The sequence below is a fragment of the Populus trichocarpa genome, chromosome 10, assembly GCF_000002775.5.
Source record: "Populus trichocarpa isolate Nisqually-1 chromosome 10, P.trichocarpa_v4.1, whole genome shotgun sequence".
In the NCBI taxonomy this organism is placed as follows: domain Eukaryota; kingdom Viridiplantae; phylum Streptophyta; class Magnoliopsida; order Malpighiales; family Salicaceae; genus Populus; species Populus trichocarpa.
In genome coordinates this window covers 16,132,764-16,151,885 of record NC_037294.2, presented here as the reverse complement: position 1 = coordinate 16,151,885, position 19,122 = coordinate 16,132,764, and the positions used below count along the sequence as shown (strand labels likewise).

Here is a 19,122-nt window from a genome sequence, read left to right as displayed (position 1 = left end):
TTGTTCCCAAAGTTTTCAATACCGTTGTCGAAGACCTTTCGGGTTTTTAGTTAGTACGAAACTTTTTGGTGCCGACAACTTTTTTTTAACGTTTCGTTTCCGAGTTAGAATTATAATAAATATATTTATTAATGAATTCATTATCTTAACTTTAATTGTTTAAATATTACCACGTGTAACGTGGATAAATTAATACATATTATTGAATATATAAATATGTCTGTAAATTATTTTGTAGATGTTTGTAATCACTGAAAAATATGAATTGATAAATTAAACTTTTATAAATATTAAGTAATGGTATTTAATATATATATATATATATAGATTAAATGTAATCAATATTAGAAGTGGAGAAAAAATTTAATTAAAAAGTCACTATTAATATAGCACATAGCAAATTAGGAAGGCTAATGCACAAACATCTTTGGTGCTGGGGGCAAAATGTTCTGGAAGCGATTATGTGTGCTCGAAGAGGTGATTAAAAAAATTAAAAAATTGATTAAATGAAAAAAATAAAAAAAAAATCATAAAAAAATGTTTGAACCAATTAAAAATTTGAAAAAACCGATCGGTTCGGTTTTGATTTTATAAGACTGAAACCAAAAAAACCAAACCGAAAAAAACCAAACCACACCGGAAAAAAACATAGTCAAACTGAAAAAACCGAGCCAAACTGATTTTTGTCCAAACAACCAAACCAAAACTGGTCGGTTTGAACCGGTTTTTTTTTTAAAAAAAAAAATTCGGTTTCATTATTTTTTTTAATAAAAACCGAACCGAACAAAAAAATCTTCCATACCCGAAGCTCTTCACTTTTCCAAGACTGAATTCGTGGTAATATAATGTGTAAATTGTTGTGAATATGTTTATGGTTGGATAAATAAGGTAGAGTCTATGAAAGTCTTGATGCATTAAATGCACAGGATAATAAAATTATCATAGTATGATCAACTTACATTTTTATGAATGATTTTACGAATCCGGAGATTAAGCTTGAAAAATGATGTTTTTGGTGTTTTAATTATTTTTTCAAATGATTTTGGATTTTAATTACTCTTAATAGTTAGATTTGAATTCGTTTTTATTAAGTCGTTTTTAAATTTTATATGAATAATTGATGTGCTATTTTTTTTTCCATAGAATTGTTGAATCACAAAATTTTCATAAGAAATCAGGCTATTCTGTTTATTTCTTTATAGTTTCGTATTGTAACCTTGAGACCTGAGAATTATGGTTTTATTTGAAGTGTTTCTATAGGTTATGATATTGTCAGGTAGGTAATAACTACCACCTATCTAACAGCATCATTGTTTCTATTTGTGGGAATAATTGAAAGTGTGGTATTAGTTATTTTTTAAAATATTTTTTATTTTAAAATATATTAAAATAATATTTTTTTATTTTTTAAAAATTATTTTTAATATTAGTACATTGAAATAATTTAAAAATATAAAAAATATATTACTTTAAAATAAAATAAAAAAATTTCAAAACTTTTTAAAATCGCTTCCAAATCATAAACACTGTCTAAATCTGTTCAAGGCATAAACGGAATAAACCATTTACTTTCTATCTGCGTCTTATTAAAATAATAATAAAAAAAACTGATCCAGGGAGTTAATTCACTGTACACATAGACAAATGGCTGATTCGTCTTTTTCTTATGTTTTTTTTTATAATCATGTCAAATCAAGGGCATTCTTCTTAAAACCCGTGGCTTGGAAGCCCAAATGCCCACCAAAATATCTGCGAGTCCATCAGGGAGTTTTCTTTTTAATGAAGTTCATCAAGGCTTCAGACTTCAGATCAGACAAGAAGGAATCTTTCTATAATGATATGCTACAGTGAATCTCAAGGTAGGAAATATAGCGAACACTCCAGTAATTACGTGGCACTGGTTTTATCAGTGCCGGATCATGTCTTCTTAAATCTTAATGTCCCATTTTCAGACAACCGCAGAAACGACGCCGGATGTATGTAGAGACAGCGGTTGCTGATTCTAACCAGCAGCAATGGTGACCCTTTAGTTCCCTGAAAATGAAGTTTCAACCTCGAAGATCAGCACTAGCAGCAAGCTCAAAAACCCATTCTAGAATGAATAGAAGTAAGTCCAGTTTGCTTGTAACTGTTTCTTGAACAGCTTCAGTTTTCTTCTTCTCTGCTCTCTTTGCATTTATGTTTGTAGATATGCGAAGATTTGGTCATTTGAGTTTGGTGCTTTGCATTGTAGGTTTCGTTTAGTGACTTAATCGTTTCCAAGATCAACATAGTAGCAAGCTTAAAAAAAGCCCGTTTTAGCATTTAACAAGTTAAGCTTCCTCTTCTTGCCGTTGTCTCTCTTTGCATTACCTGTATTTGAGGTTGTTGCTTTGTTTTGTATGTTTCTCTAGTCACTTAAAAAATTTCATGTTTCTGCTGCTTGATTGATTCATTTGAAAGATACTTGCATTTGTACTTTATTTACTGGTAGATGTTTGTAAAAGCCTTGAACTTTTGTTCTTAATTTCTCTTTTTAAGTTACAAAAATGGATGAAATAATATGATAGGTAATGATGGTATGTGATTTGGTACAGGAGGTGATTAAGATTGTGCTTTGATATGTGAAGATGAAGATGATCTATTAATTTATTAGTGCTAGAACTTGGTAGTTGTGCTTTGCTACTTTGGCATAGTTCCTGCGAATAAAGATGAAAAGAATGGAAAACAGAATTATGGGTGTGTTCCTAGAATATGATACATGAAAAGCTCAGCTTGCCTTTTCAAATTGGCTCTAGCAAGCTTGCTTGAGTCCGGTCTTTTCATTTGCTTGGATTTTATCGAGATTTGTGCCATTTATTTTATTTCTTCTGCCGTGCTTTCTCTGATTTAAATCAGCTATTTTTTGACCGGTAATGTTGAAAACTCTCTCAAATCTATCATCATTGGTTGGTTTGGACAGAGTAAAAATTATAACAGAATAAATTCAAATTGAAGGCGAAAATTCAAGAATGAGGCTACATTCTTATTTGCAGGTTTTATTGCTTATGACAGTGCTACATAGACGAGTCTGATTATTTGGGATGTGCAAGAATGAAATCATTGAAAATAGCTTTGTCTATGTTCAAAATGAAGAAATGGTCCGGAGGGGTTGTGATCATAGCTCTTGCAATAATTCTGGTTTTCAGTTATAGCCTTATGGGAACTCGGACACAAAAAAAGCAATCATATGATTTTTTCCGAAATCATCCAGCTGGTGATTCTCATTTGAAGGACAACCATCCTGCTAAATCTCCTCAATTGGAACTGAAGAAAGCAACAAAATCATCCAAGAAGCCACATTATATAAATGTTGAAGGGCTTAGTGATTTGTATGCTCAAAACAATATTTCCAAGGATGAATCAAATGCCTTGGTTGTTTGGTTTCAGATGCGTTTGCTGCTGTCAAGGTCTGATGCTTTGCCTGAAACAAATCAGGGGATTAGAGAGGCTTCGATAGCATGGAAGGACTTATTGTCCAAAATCAAGGAAAACAAGGCTGCCCAGCTCTCCAATATTAACAAAACAGAGGATAAGAACTGTCCATACTCTGTAAGCACAATTGATTTGACAACATCAAGTGGTGAAACAATTCTTGATATCCCTTGTGGTCTAGCTGAAGATTCTTCCATTTCAGTACTTGGCATTCCAGATGGGCACAGCAGAAGCTTTCAGATTCAACTTCTAGGGTCTCAACTTCCAGTGGAGTCAAACCCTCCTATTATCTTGCAGTACAATGTGAGCCTACCAGGAGACAATATGACAGAGGAGCCATTTGTTGTGCAGAATACATGGACTAAAGAATATGGCTGGGGAAAAGAAGAAAGATGTCCTAGTCATAGATCTGTTAACATCCCAAAAGGTATAAATCATTTTGATTCTTTCTTGTTTGTGACAATGCATTATCTGGAGTCCATACCTGCAGTTGTTCTAGAATTAATGCAACTCCCATGTTTTAACATTGTATTGCTTAAACATTCCATAATTAAATGCTAGACGCAAACATTACTCGTTGTCCGTGCAGCCATTGGACTAGTGGCACTTGGTAATCTTATGTGTTATTTTTTTTTTAATCTTGTGAATACATTAGTTAAATTAACTAATGATGTTTCGGTTTACATAGGTTGTCAATTTCGTTCCGTTTCGCCCGGATTGGCCGAAACATTCCATACCAATTCAAAAAACGGAACAAAACGGAACAATTTTCATCTCATTTTAAATCTCGGTCCGTTCCGGATTTTTCGGCTAAATTTCGGCCGGAACGTTCCGGTTCCATTCCACATGTTCCGTTCCGCTCTTGAAAAGCCGTTGAATCAAATTAAACCTTGTTCAATTTAATTAATTAAACCACCTAAGTATAAAAATCTCTTTTTCATTACTATTTTCAATAACAATGATATTAATAATAATATTGAAAATTATTATTACTATTTTCATTAACAATGATATTAATTTTTTAAAATATATATGGTTTATATTCATGTTGTTTTTTTCATGTTTATACTTTGTAGGAATTTGAGCAAAATAAGGAATGCTTTAGATTCCATTAGCCTTGATGACATTGACCTAACTTTATATTTAAAATATTTGTGTTAAAACATTTTACTTTCATAATATTTTGATATTTTGTTTAAGTTGAATTACTTTAAGTTAAAGATCTATTTAATCTTGACTATTTAGAAATATTTTAAATTTTGAAATTATATTTGTTTAACATTGTGTTTGTATTGCATAATTTATAATTAATTTATCTTGAATTTGAATTATGTTTGTTGAATATATATATAAACAGTACAACCTCGAAACGGTACGCTGAAACACTCCGAAACTGAAACATTCCATTCCAATTGAAAAAACAAAACACCTACCGAAACGGAATTGACAACCTTACTTTACAATGTTTTCTTGGTAGGTACCATCAATAAAATAGTGTTGGTATAATTTAGTTAAGCAAGTACCTCGAATGGAAATAGATATGATATAAATTGGAATATCCATATTGCTTTGGTCAGGAGTCCTTTCATGTGACAGCAATTATAGAAGAGAATTATGGTAAACGTGCTGGTATTGTAGAAGGATGCTGCTTCAGTTTTAATTTCTTCTTGGGCTTTGCTTCATTTCCCTCCACAGATTAGGCTGTTTTATTTATCAAATAGTCTATCATACAACACTGGATCTGGGAAATTTGCGCCCGCTTTGTTTTGATTTCCTTCACGAAACTCATCCTTGATTTGAACTGTTATAATAGTATGATCATGTCTTATATTTTGGATACCATCATTTTATGACAAGCTTTAGATGCCATAGAGCTGGTGCTTGGTTACATTTAAAAAGAATTTTTCATAATCTTCCATTGGATTGCATTTAAACTAGCATAGGATTATAGCACCACTGTTTTAGGGAAAAATATCATGTCAAGTACTCGGCTGCGGTAACTGTAAACAAATGTATCTGCTCTCTGTCTTGAACATATTTCAAATTTTGTCTGGTTTTTGTAATGGACTGGAACTCACTTACCACATTGAACTTAAAAGGAAAAAAAACGAACATTAGAATAACCTTATCATTAGAACTGGCATCCTAGTCCTTTTTGAAGGATTTTTTCTCTCACACCACCTCTTTTCCTAGTTGCATCTAATCCCAATGCCTATTCCCCCTTGAAAAACACTCCAGTACTCCAGGATTACCCACCACTCCTTATTCCATTAACTTAAATGAAGCCATATGTACTCATTGACAATCATCATTAAAATTACTATGATTCAGGTGATTTAGGAAAATAGAAACAATATATGAAAATACAAATAAAATTCATATCAACTTTAATATGATATATCAATTAGTACACATGGCTTTATTTAAGTGGATGGAGTATGGAATGGTGGATACTTCTAGAGTATTGGAGTATTTTCCATTCCCCCACCTTTTACATGGAAAAGAAGTTTGAAGTTAGATTCTTGAAATAGCAACATTATCTAAAGATTCTTGAAATAGCAACGGTAATCTAACCTATTAGTTAATATGACAGTTGATGGACTTGTGCTTTGCAATGAAAAAGTTGTCAGAAGCACCATGGAAGAAAATGGAAATGCCAGCTCTGTTGGTGATGTATCAGCCAATGTTTCCCAAGGAATTGCCCATGAAAGAGCTAATTTCCCATTTGTTGAAGGAAATGCTTTCACTGCTACATTATGGGTTGGTTTGGAGGGATTCCATATGACAGTAAATGGAAGGCATGAAACATCTTTTGTGTACAGGGAGGTAAGGTATGGTGTTATAAACAGTTAAAAAAATTGGAATGATAACTTGTTGATATTATATCAGCTTCATAGTAGCGAGCATCCCATTGGATTCACTCTCTATGTGCAGAAACTTGAACCATGGTTAGTGAGCGGGGTCAAAGTGACTGGTGGTGTGGACATTTTATCTGCCTTGGCAAGAGGGTTGCCTGTACCTGAAGATAATGACTTAGTGGTGGATGTTGAGCACCTGAAAGCTCCACTGGTAACAAGAAAGAGACTTGTAATGTTGATTGGGATTTTCTCCACTGGAAATAATTTCGAGCGTCGCATGGCACTGAGGAGGTCTTGGATGCAATATGAGGCTGCACGCTCAGGGGATGTAGCTGTGCGATTTTTCATTGGCCTGGTAAGTGATGAGTTGTAGTCCATGGCAAACTTCACACACACACACACACAAAAAGACAATCTCCATATTCTTCTAACTTCCGATGTGCTATATTTTCTGCAATTTAGATTACATTTTAGCTGTATGTGCAATGTATTGGTTAATGTCTCTTAATAGTTGAAATGCATTAATGAATGCTACTTCCTGAGACTGCCAATCTTATGTGGCTCATGCTACGTGAGCCTTTTTTCTGATAAATATTGGGTAAAATAATATACAACCATTTAGCATCTTTGATAATTAATTTGGTTTTATGCAAATCATGCCTAAGATGTGCAACATGGTTGCATTCAGAAAAATTATTTGATAAATAATTTGGTATTTTTCATCCCTGCAGCACAAGAACAGTCAAGTCAATCTTGAGCTGTGGAAAGAAGCCCTGGTATATGGAGATATCCAATTGATGCCTTTCGTCGATTATTACAGCCTGATAAGTTTGAAAACAATTGCAATCTGCATTATGGGAGTATGTAATGATTTGTACTTAAACCACTTTCTCAGTCTCCTTTACCTGTTTTGTTACTCATTTATCTTTGCTGAATATGCAGACCAAAATTCTCCCTGCTAAATACATAATGAAAACAGACGACGATGCTTTTGTTAGGATTGATCAAGTACTCACAAGCCTCAAGGAAAAGCCATCAAATGGTCTCTTGTATGGTCGCATATCCCTTGATTCATCGCCTCACAGGGATAGAGACAGCAAATGGTATATCAGCAACGAGGCAAGCACCCCAATTCCTGGTTGAGTTGCATATTGATTATATTTGTTCTGCTGCATTCTGATTCACCTCTTACCCGGATAGTTTTTTATTTTATTTTGCTGAATGTCATTTTTTGCAGGAATGGCCACATGATGCATATCCACCATGGGCTCATGGCCCCGGTTACATTATATCACGGGACATTGCAAAGTTCATTGTCCGAGGCCACCAGGAAAGAGATCTCAAGGTAAATTTCTCTTAAAAGGTGAGAAATGCTATTGCAATATTCATTAGGTGTTAGGATCTGCTTTGAGTGGTCTTGCTTCTCTCCTCTGCTTGGTAAGCCACCCGTCACATGTTTTTATCATTTAAATGCAAGCATGAAAATGTGGAAAGGTTTTCCTTGACATCTAGGGAACTGCAAAAAAAGCTAATGAAGAATTCAAGAAACAAGATCATGTTTTTTGGTTTCCAAGTCGAAGAATACTAAACACCTTCTATGTTATTACGATTGTACATCTTTCATCTCTCTCTGTCCTTGGAGTTGATGCATTTATTTCAAGCATAAGAAAAGAACAATGGAGCTACATCATCTGTTGGTTCTTCTTGCTTTCTCTTAATTATCTTTCTGCTTTTTGTCAGCTTTTTAAACTAGAAGATGTTGCGATGGGCATATGGATTGAGCAATTCAAGAACAGTGGTCAAGAAGTGCATTACATGACCGATGACAGGTTTTATAATGCTGGATGTGAAACAGATTATATTCTTGCCCATTATCAAAGCCCAAGGTTAGTATTATGTCTTTGGGAGAAGTTGCAGAAGGAGCACCAGCCAGCGTGCTGCGAGTAGACATCAAACCTTGTCGCAGAAGCTCTGCTCTGTCAAGGTCAAGCCAAAAAGCCTTTTGGAGAGTGTTTTTGCCCTGCGGTTGCCCCAAATTTTGAGTACTTTTTTACAACAAAGATTGGAAAGGATTCCGATGGTTTTTTATTCTGATTTACACTGCCTTTTCAGTTGATTTTTTTTTGTTCTCTCTCTCACCTCGTTCATTTGTTTCTTTGTTTGTCATGTTCCACTGTATTTGTAATTGCTGATTGAAATAGAATTATTTTTAGATTTTGAAAAGCTTCTTGGTCCAAAATCGCAAAGCCGAGCATCTCACAAAATGGAAGTTGCTGGCGGGAAGAGAGCGGGAGCGTTAATAATACAGCCCTCGCAGTTTCACTGTGGAATAGTAAAATTATCATATGCACTTCTCAAACAAAATTCTTTAGCTGGCTATTGGTGGTAAAAATATTTTTTTTATATGATTTATTTGTTATTCTTATATTAATATTTTAAATGTATAGTAGAATGACTTAAATATTTTTAAAATTAAGAAAATAAAATTGTGTTCCATGATTTTTTTAGTCATTTAATGCTTTGGTTGCATGGGAAATGACGAGATTGACATTAAAAGAAAAAAAAATTAACTTGATTCGTGATTTTTTTATATTTATTTTTTATAAAATAATTTTGGTATTGTGATCTATATCACTTGTTTTTAAGATTATTTTTATTTAATTTTGGTTTTTTAAGTTATTTTTTAAAAATTTATTTTTTCAATTTTTTTTATTATTTGATATTATTTTATTATCTCTTGAGCTTCGTAATTTTTCTTGTTTTTTTATGAGGGGTTATCATATTGAGTTTTTATTTTTTTAATTTTTTTAAATTGAATTTTTTTTCCAGCTTGTTCTTCCACGTTTGTCTTTTTAATAATTGAGCTTTAAATTTTTTTTATTTTTCTCTCTACACGTTTATCATGACTTTGTTATAAAATAATATCTTCAAGATATGTTAAGAAATTTAGAGGATTTTTTTTTATAATATTAGCAAGTATTTATTTTTGTTTATTAATCATTGACTTTTTTTCAATAATACTATTAAATAAATTAAGATTATTCAATTAATGAACTAAATCTTAAATTTTTTTCTCCTTTAAAAACACTATTATCACTGGATATTATTTTATATTTTAAAAAATTTAACCCGAAATCCGCTGCAGTTTGAACCACCAATCTAGTTACCATGAAAGGGGTCACGCACGTTTTCCACTTCTTGGACATGTCATGAGATACAAGGAGAGAGAAAGTTCCAGTGTGACCTACCTCAGCCATCTGCATGAGCAAAGCAAGAACGAAATCTGATTGGAAGGTAAAGAGCTGTTCACATGCGACTCTCATCTCGCCACGTGTAGATAAAACTTGGACATGGAAACTTCGTGCCAATCACTTTCTAAGCTTTCCCAGGAATTAGAGAACCAACCATGCAGAACAAATCATGAAGTTGGCTTTAATAAGATGATGAGTGAACATGACACGGACAGGGAAGAGAGTGGTGGAAGGATGCATGGCTTCTCTTCTGCCACGTGTAGTGTAAGATACACAAAGCCTACAAGTTTCTAGAAGCATCATTAATCGACCACTCATCACTCTCTGGTCCGATTGAAAACAAAACCCACCAACTGTGGAGCTCCAAAATTCCATGACTGTCGTTTACAATGACAGAAGTGTAGGTAAGGTTCTTGGATAATTTACCGGCTCAGGAGTCAACATCTTGATCTCTTAGCATATGGGTATCCACGTGTGCATATTAGAAAAAGGTCAAAATCTTGAGAAATAGATGATGAGTTACTTGTCAGCTAAGCTAAATTATTCTTTTACCCGCAATATATTAGAGAGAGAGAGAGGTAAAGAAAGGACTGAAGAAAGACAACTTGTGAGTTAAGCTAATCTGATTAGTAATTTAAAAAAAAAAAACATTAATTGAAATCGCGATTAGTATTGGCCATCACCCCGTGGGTGGGATCTGACGGCAGCCACTAAAAATGTGCACCGTCAATTCAAAAATTCCTCCACGCACACAGCTGCGGTGTGACAAAAATGGCATTAACACATCGGTTGCTTAGTTATCTGTCCTCATGAGAGTGACCCCATATTAATCATTTCATTATTTTTTATTAAAAAGAAATCCAAATTTGAAACATCAAACATTAATGCAAGATAAGCTATAGCTAATTTTTAAAATTTGATATAATAAAACTTACTCTTTGCTTTGGACATGGATATTTGACAGGTCATCATACGTTGTTTTTCTCATTCTTTTTTTAAATTTAAATTGAGATATAACTTATAGAAATCAAAGCACAAACAATGTAACCTCACAACTTGGTAATGATGGTAGTATTTAGTATTGTAATTATAGTTATTTTTGAAAATATTTATTGTTTGGAAATATATTAAAATAATATTTTTTATTTTTAAATTTATTTTTGACATTAACATATTAAAATGATTAAGAAACATAAAAAAATTTTAAAAAAAAAACCCACCAAACAAACGTGTAAGAACAAAAACATGATTTTTTTATAAGAAGGTCTAAGAAAAAGCATGCGTGTTTACATAATGGGAGCAATGGGGCCGTGTACAAGTTTGGTTTCTAATCATCAATTTCACCACTAATGGGACACAAACATTTCTATTGACCGTTGAGTTGTATAAAATTAAGTAAGCAATGGGTTACGCGTAGGCTAGGTCGCATTTGGATCACATCTTTAAGTGGTTAGGGTTAATTTGCATATAATAATAATAATCACAAATGAGAGGTCTTTCTAGTGCTCGATGACTAGGCTACGATCCAATTCCATCGAACGACAAGGATTTTGGACTTTTAATTAGGAGGTTCATTGATCGATGTCAAAAAACAATCCTCTTGCCGTCAGAAAGAAAGAAATACATTGTTTTTAATTTTTCGTAGATATTGCATTGACATTCCAAACATGCAGGACGTTGATTTATGACGCATGCAGATCATTTTGCCATGTTGAATGAATATGAAAACAAGACATCTTTTTACAACGAATTTGACGATTTATAGATACCGAGTGGCAAGAAATTATTATCTATGAAAAAATATTGCACGTTGATTATATATATCAATCATTTCCTCTAGAACCTTCCAATCTACGTACCAAGACCGTGTAAGATTCAATCCACCTATAATTAATCTTATAAAAGCATCAATAACTTGATATATACAAGAAGGAGTTAAAGAAATAGTGATTTGCGAGGAAGGATGAAGTCTCTTCTTTTTTTAGTTTATAGTTAATAATAATAATAATTAACGAACAACGGGGAATACAGCTCTGACAAATGAGACCAATTCATGACATAAAGATGGTAATTTATGTTCAGGTGCCACGTGCCAGTACATCTACATGGACAAACATGTCATACGAAGCTTGTTATTAAAAAATCTTAATCGTACAACTCATGTTTCGGGAAAATACTATGGTTAGATATTATATATTTATGCAATCAAAACCTCAAGTTTTTTTTTACTTTAAAACTAAAAAAGAAACAGATAAAATAATACAATATAAAAAAATAATACAGTTTAAAGAGTTGTACCGAAACTTGCGAGTTGTAGATGTCGTCTTCAACTCTCTCTAATTCTAAAAATAGACCAACACAATTTACAAAAAAAAATAAGGAAAGAGAAGAAAGAAAAACAAGAAACGAAAAAAAGAAAACCTCAAAGATACACCGAAAATCCGATGATACCATTAGTATCGTTTAAAAGATATCGACAAGACGAATTCAAAAAATAAAGAAAGGTCATCAATAATGACCGGAGTAAGCCACACGAGCTGTCCAAATGTGTCGAAGCTTATTCGCCTTCAGAAGGCTTGTGTGGTCCACTGCAGTTACCGTTGGTGATCTTCATTGATGATGTTGCATTCATCTCGTCCAGATATTTTCAACAGTACTGGCGTGCCTTTATGATCTCTTTCCTTTCTTTTTTGTTTCTTTGTTTTTTTCTCTCTTTTCTTTCCTCCTCTATAATTCGAGAAGAGAGAGAAAGGTAAAAAAAATAAATAAAAAAACCTCAGAGGCACACCAAAGCTTCGGTGATAACATCACCGGTAGAGTTAGAAAGATCTCGATGATATGAATCCAACGATATGAAGGAAGATTACCAAAGATAACCGGAGTGCGCTATACAAGTCGTCTGAAGGCAAGTGATATCCAACACATTTGGACGACTTGTGAAGCTCACTTCACTCATTGTTCGTAACTTTTTTTAGTGTCATTGGATTCATCTTGTTGGTGTTTTTTTTTTCTTTATTTTTTTCTCTCCTTTCTACTTTTTGTGTTTTGAGAAGAGAGAGGAGAGAAAAAAATAAAAAATTTCCCCAGAGACACACCTAAGCCCCGACTATGATACTACTTGTACCATTAAAAAAATCTCAACGAGATGAATCTAACAACATCAAAAAAAATCATTAACGATGATCAGAGAGTGTCACACGAGCCGTTCAAAGGCAAATGAGCCCTGACACATTTGAACTGCTCAAGTGTCTCATTCCGGTCACCATCTGTGACCTTTTTTTAATGTTATTGAATTTATTTTATCAATATTATTCTAACAATATCGATAATGCTGTAATTAGAGTTTTGATGTATGTCCAGGGGTTTTTTTTATATATATATAAAATGTGTCAGCCTATACTTAGAACTCACGAGTTCGCAATGCAACTCTTTATATTATATTATTTTTTAAAATGCTAAAATATAAAAATACTCTCAAAACCTTCCAGCGAGGGGCTACCGGCACAGCTTTCTTCATTTTTTGGTGGATCAAATACCCAAGTTACCCTTCATACTGTGAAAGGTTAGTTAACAATAAAATCAAAATGGCAGGACCCACACCAAAAACGTGAAACCGTTTGTATTTCCCTTTCTCTCTCCACAAAACTGACGGCAAAACAAATCACAAGACGACAAAAATACGAGTGAATTCTTCTTCACCACGGGAGGGGTCAGTGTTTGAGACGTCATAAAACATAAACGAAGGCTGTGGCAATCGCATTTACCTTCTAATTGTGGTAAGGATTTTTACACGCTGGAAAGCTCTAGACCATTTGCCCTCTTCCTTATCCAAACTAATTTGTTAAAAAAGTTGATTGATTGATTGATCTTGCTTTGTATCGATTGAGTTTTTCACCATTTTAAAAGCATGTCTATCATCCACTGCCTAACTTAAAATTTATTTGGTTTGATTATAAAAGGTTTCTCTTTTATCAATTTTTGTATATGAAGACTATTTTTATTTTTAAATAAATGAAAAGGTATGGAATTATTTTTTAAATTATTATTTTTAAAAAAATTATTTTTAATAACAGTATATTTAAATTATTCAAAAATATTAAAAAATTAATTTTTTTCAATAACCTCCGTTTAGACCGTAGTCCCTAACTGGAGTGTAATATATTTATATTTAATTTGGTGTGCTAATGATATTTTTTTTAATTTAAATTCAAAATAAGCATGAAAAAACAAACCTTCTAATTACCACCATGAACGAAAATGAAAGCAAGAAATTTTTTTTTGTTAAAAACCAGATGCTTCAAGAGGAAGAAAGAGCTTGCATCATAGCAAACCCTTTTCTTTACAAAGTGGGAAATAAAACGTCACCGTCTAATTAACTATGAAGGAAGGAATCCATCTAATTCTTAGTCTAAACTTTATCCAACGCGTGACCTCACAATTATATATAAAAAAAAACCCCCGCAAAGTCCAAAATCCAAATTACAAAAGGATAAATCCGTCTAGTTATTCACACAAGGGGTTCACGTTTGAAAGTGTGTATGGATCTAGTTTCGTGGCCGTCTCAGTCTCTTCAAAATCTTAACGCCCACGCGTCGGTCACCCACTTCACGAACCCCAAATAAATAAATTCAAGGAAAACTCAAATCAGAACCTGCTTCGATCTAGGAACCCTAATTTCACCCAAAAAACAAGACACGCACCATAAAAAGCAATTCTCTGATTCTAGATTCCGAATCGATTAAAAATCAAAACCCGAAATTTCGTTTCTTTTGAAGAGCTGAAAAGAAAGAAGGTGAATTTGTGTTAAAAAAAAACGACTTCGTGATTGAGATTATGATAGTGAGTAGTCGAAAAACGGGGACCGAAACAGCAGACATGATGTGTAATGTTATTGATGTGCAATATCAACTTTGCCTGGCTAAAGATCAGCAGAACATGACTCCTTCCACTCCTGTTTTTGATTCGATTTCCACAGAAATCTCGCGTTTTGAGTCGGTACGTGCTTTCTTTTTCTTTACGGGGTTCCTTAATTTTCAAGACTTATTATCGGTTTCTTGACTTTTTTTGAAGTTTTTTTTTTAATGTATTAAATAGTAGCTTGTATTACCCATTCAAGGAAGAAACTGATCAGGTTGCTTTTCTTTTTTGGATTTCTCAAGATAATTGGACCGCTAAGCTTCATTGATTTTGGGTGTTCTGGTGGCGATTTGATCCCGAACTGAGTTTTTCTTTGATTTTTTTTTTTTTTTGTGTTCAGAGGGGAATTTGGTCCTAAATGCTGTCGTGAGGCTATTAATGTTTAGGATTACAAGTTAGATACATGCCCTTTACTTTATGGTTAGGGATAATAGGATTAGAGCTGTTTTGTATATGATTTGAGGGTGTTCAACCATAAATTATGGGTTTCCCCCCTTGATTTATAAGATGTATGAATGTTAGTTCATGAAGTCAAAGGTTTGCCTAATTTAATAGACGGGTCTGAATGAAAACAGTATTAGGGAGTTAGAAGTTGCCTTCAACTGGATAGGTTACTGATAGAGTTGGTGAAATCTGTGCAACCTATATTTGTTAGTGTGTAATTTTGGGTTTATTATCATTTTTTTCCACATGCTTTCTTGTCTGTAGTGCAGTTTATCTCTTCAAAATGTTGTGGTGTTGTATTTCTTGCTTTAAGTACTGATATCGCCAAACTTGTACTTACCTCTTTCTCTCTTGCATTGTAGGTTGTGAGCTGCACAGAGACCCTTAATGAAACTGTTGTTGAGTCTTCTGCTGCCAAGCCTTTTCCATGCATCCGTTCTGGTAGCTATGCTGATATTGGAACAAGGCTGTCTATGGATGATGAACACATTAGGATTGATGATCTATCTGCCCACCTGGGTTATTTCAAGTGTCCAAGTTCTTTTTATGCAGTTTTTGATGGTCATGGAGGGCCTGATGCAGCTGCTTATGTCAAGAGGAATGCAATGAGATTGTTTTTTGAAGATTTTGACTTGCCACAAATATCAGATATTGATGATATCTTCCTAAAAGAACTGATTAATTCCCATAGAAAAGCATTTTTGCTGGCTGACCGTGCATTGGCTGATGAAAGCATTGTTAACAGTTCATGCGGAACAACAGCATTGACTGCCCTAGTTCTTGGAAGGCATTTAGTGGTTGCAAATGCTGGTGACTGCCGAGCAGTTCTATGTAGGAAAGGGGTAGCTGTTGATGCGTCTCAAGATCACAAGCCTTCTTATTTGCCAGAACGCAGGCGGGTTGAGGAGTTGGGTGGTTATATCGAAGATGAATATGTTAATGGTTATCTTTCTGTTACAAGAGCCCTTGGGGACTGGGATTTTAAGCTTCCACTTGGCTCCACATCACCTCTCATTGCTGAGCCGGATGTTCAACGGTTTATGTTATCAGAGGATGATGAATTTATGATCATTGGTTGTGATGGTATCTGGGATGTTATGTCAAGCCAGCATGCTGTAAGCCTTGTCCGTCGTGGGCTTAGGCGGCATAATGACCCAGAACTCAGTGCCAGAGAACTAGTCATGGAAGCATCTAGCCTCCATTCAGCTGATAATCTCACTGCTGTTGTTGTCTGCTTCTCGTCACCTAATCCTGTTGAGTCATGCCCACCTCAGAGACGAAGGTTGAGGTGCTTCTGCCTCTCTGAGGAGGCTCGGAACAAGCTGAAGACCTTGTTTGAAGGCAATTGATTGTGCATTCAAATTATTTCACATTATTTACTGATATTTGATATGGTAAAGAGTTTTTATCTGTTTGTGGCTGTTTCAGATGGTTTAGAAAAAATAGCCAGCAGTTTTGTAGGGTAGAGGAGAATGCGGGATTAGGGTAATACATCAAGTGAGATGTGAGTCTCTGTTGTAATGCAGCCAGTAGTTTTTATCTGTTTCTTGTTTTGTTTTCTCTTTTACACATCGTCTCTGTTTTGCGACCTGTCCGTAGGGATTATGAAACGAGAATTCAACTCGTGTAATGTACCTCTTGATTGTAATTCTGGTTACAATTCTAATTCTTGAGAATGTGAAGCAATATTCTAGAAAAAAGAGTTCTATTTTAGAACTGTAGGAACCGTGAAGGATTTCTTGGGGCTGGGGTTCTGAGTTTGTTTTTCAGATATCGTTAGTTTAAGTGTAAGCTTATCCTGACACAAACACTTACAGTTCTTAAAAATAAAACAAAAAGGTAATGTTAGGGTTTCCAAGGCCACTGTTTTCTAGAGTTTCAATAAACAAAATCCAAATGCATAAAAATTCAAATGGACATAGGAATGGTGGAGGCTATATTCCATACCCCACATATCTTACGCTACTTGTCATACATCATTCCGATAATTTGTAAATTTAAAACCTGGTCTAGATTTCTAGTTGTTATGAAAATTAACCTGGAATAATTTGGTGATCAACTCTAATTTTTTTTTAATTAACTCCAAGAATATATATTTTTAACTATTATCCAAATAATTTTAGAAAAGATTTGAATCAATTTGCTGATCCACGGTTAACTCACAAAACCAACCTCAGCGTTCGACCTTTTGATTTTTTATAATCCTAGCCCACCTAAACAAAAAGCTCATTTTTTTTACATGAAAAACAAGAGGCATACATCTCAATCATGCAAACCGTTGAATGCACACCATCTCTCCCATTAGTTAATACTGTAATTATAAATTTTGGAAGGAATCAAGATCGGATTTTTTTTTTGAAAAATAATACAATTTGGTGAAAGTTTCAGTAAAAATATCACCAATTATAAAACTATTTAGAAAATAACACAGCTTCAATACAACCGTAATTCTAAATATTGATTTTATAACAACTGTTATTGGAAATAGCGGTTGTTTACACACAAATCAAATGTGTATGTCTTATGCAGATTAATTAACATCTACATAAATCAACATAAAAACTATGAAGATCCGAATGTTAAGAAATAAAATGGAAAATAAGTTGATGTGCCATGAGGGAAAAAAGAAGAGAAAAAAAAGAATAGATTACCGAAGATATATTAGGGCTTTGTTTTCTACACACCTGGTATCAATAGAAAAATCTTGACTAGACAATTCTAACCATACCATGAAAGACCAACAAACAAGGTTGTAATGAATTAGTGATTTTGTTTAGGGTTAATTTTGGGTTAAGATACTTTAGGGTTTGGTTAACATCAAACAAAACCATTAATCAATTATAACCTCGTTTGGTGTTCTTTCATGGTGCGGTTAGAATCATCTCGTCGAGGTCTTTTTAACGATATTAGGTGTGTAAAAAACAGAGTCCCGATGTGTTCTGAGTGATTCATTCTTTATTTCCTTTCTTTTTCTTCCTTTATTTTTCTTTCATATCATACCAACTTATCTCCCCTCTTATTTCTTGATTATTGGATCTTGATTCTCATATTTTGACAATTAGATATTCATAAAATTTTATGTTAACTTTTGTACATATTAATTAATTTCACTTTTGTTTTTTCAAGTAAACAATCATTATTTCCAATAGCAGTTGTTACAAAACTAATATTCAGAATCGTGTTGAAATTGTGTTATTTTCTAAATATTTTTATAACCCATGTGATTTTCTAAATACTTTTGACAAATTGTGTTAAGATGATAAAATACCAAAAAAAAAAAAAATCAAACTGAACTTTCCATTTTCTATGGGTGGGAAATAAGTACTCCGACTTTATATATTAGTCGTCGATCCACTAACCTGCTCCTCGTATTCAATGTTAAAACAAGGGCAGACCAGTGGTAAGAGCTTGGGACCAAGAGGTTTGCTCTCTCTGTGGTCTCAGGTTCGAGCCCTGTGGTTGCTTATATGATGGCTACTGGAGGCTTACATGGTCGTTAACTTCAGGGCCCGTGAGATTAGTCGAGGTGCGCGCAAGCTTGCTCGGACACCCACGTTAAACTAAAAAAAAAAACAAGGGCAGACCATGGTCACCTTAAGATGAATAGAACCCTAGATAAAATTATAAATAAGGCCTTTTAAAATATTTAACATTTTGTTAAACTAAACGAGGATAATTTTTATTTTATAAAACATAAATAACAAGTATGTTGTGTATTGTTGGAATCTTTTTATTAAGTTGAGGAATTGTACTCTTATTCAAGTTGCGTATATGCCCCACCTCAAAGAATAGAATAACCAATGGCTCTCATTACATTAAGAACCATGGCAGCAAAGGAAACAAGAAGTTGATTTCTTACCCTTGAAAAAAATATAAAGAAAGAAAGAACTTCCACTCAATCTCCTGTCCTTACCTCATTAGCTATTAGGTCAGGTGGGCTTGTAGGTTTTAATCTGTAAGGTATTATTTATTTCAATTTTTCAAATTTAAAAGATTGCAAGAAACTTGCGATTACATTTAAGAAATTCATGTACATGTGTAAATTGTCCATGTTAAACTTAAATTGGAGATAAATTTAGTAATAGTACTGTGAAATAATATTCCAAAAATATTATTTAAGTTTGTGGATCGAGTTTTTCAATAATTTCTGTCTTAATTGAACTTCAAAATTTTGATAAAATTCTCAACAAATGATGCCT

At 33.6% G+C, this 19,122-nt stretch overlaps 2 protein-coding genes across 7 annotated transcripts; both read left to right on the top strand.

Annotated features, from left to right (window-relative positions):
- The first annotated feature begins 1,673 nt into the window (after window positions 1-1,673).
- LOC7468125 (hydroxyproline O-galactosyltransferase GALT3) lies at window positions 1,674-8,534 on the top strand. Of its 6 annotated transcripts, XM_052456764.1 has the most exons (11): window positions 1,674-1,859; window positions 1,953-2,107; window positions 2,234-2,311; window positions 2,577-2,891; window positions 3,015-3,880; window positions 6,047-6,279; window positions 6,388-6,666; window positions 7,043-7,171; window positions 7,254-7,430; window positions 7,549-7,656; window positions 8,052-8,534. In XM_052456764.1, exons 5-11 carry the CDS (start codon window positions 3,073-3,075, stop codon window positions 8,256-8,258), a joined length of 1,941 nt encoding a protein of 646 aa, XP_052312724.1. In that variant the 5' UTR covers window positions 1,674-1,859; window positions 1,953-2,107; window positions 2,234-2,311; window positions 2,577-2,891; window positions 3,015-3,072; the 3' UTR covers window positions 8,259-8,534. The 6 variants fall into 6 exon arrangements, with proteins under 6 accessions (XP_052312724.1, XP_024467140.1, XP_024467137.1 ...); XM_024611372.2 differs by lacking the exon at window positions 2,577-2,891 and having other exon boundaries at window positions 1,963-2,107; XM_024611369.2 differs by lacking the exon at window positions 2,577-2,891.
- Window positions 8,535-14,079: 5,545 nt separating this feature from the next.
- Window positions 14,080-16,490, top strand: LOC7468124 (probable protein phosphatase 2C 13). The gene is made up of 2 exons (XM_002316027.4): window positions 14,080-14,557; window positions 15,286-16,490. The coding sequence occupies exons 1-2, from the start codon at window positions 14,396-14,398 to the stop codon at window positions 16,270-16,272; spliced, it is 1,149 nt and encodes a 382-aa protein (XP_002316063.2). The 5' UTR covers window positions 14,080-14,395; the 3' UTR covers window positions 16,273-16,490.
- Window positions 16,491-19,122: the final 2,632 nt, after the last annotated feature.

Bases quoted from the DNA above. Each gene is read 5' to 3' on its own strand.
- LOC7468124 (XM_002316027.4), top strand. From the start codon at position 14,396: ATGATAGTGAGTAGTCGAAAAACGGGGACCGAAACAGCAGACATGATG. The intron at 14,558-15,285 runs GTACGTGCTTTC...CTTGCATTGTAG, and splicing joins AAATCTCGCGTTTTGAGTCG to GTTGTGAGCTGCACAGAGAC.
- LOC7468125 (XM_024611372.2), top strand. From the start codon at position 3,073: ATGAAATCATTGAAAATAGCTTTGTCTATGTTCAAAATGAAGAAATGG. The intron at 3,881-6,046 runs GTATAAATCATT...TTAATATGACAG, and splicing joins ATCTGTTAACATCCCAAAAG to TTGATGGACTTGTGCTTTGC. The intron at 6,667-7,042 runs GTAAGTGATGAG...TCATCCCTGCAG, and splicing joins TGCGATTTTTCATTGGCCTG to CACAAGAACAGTCAAGTCAA.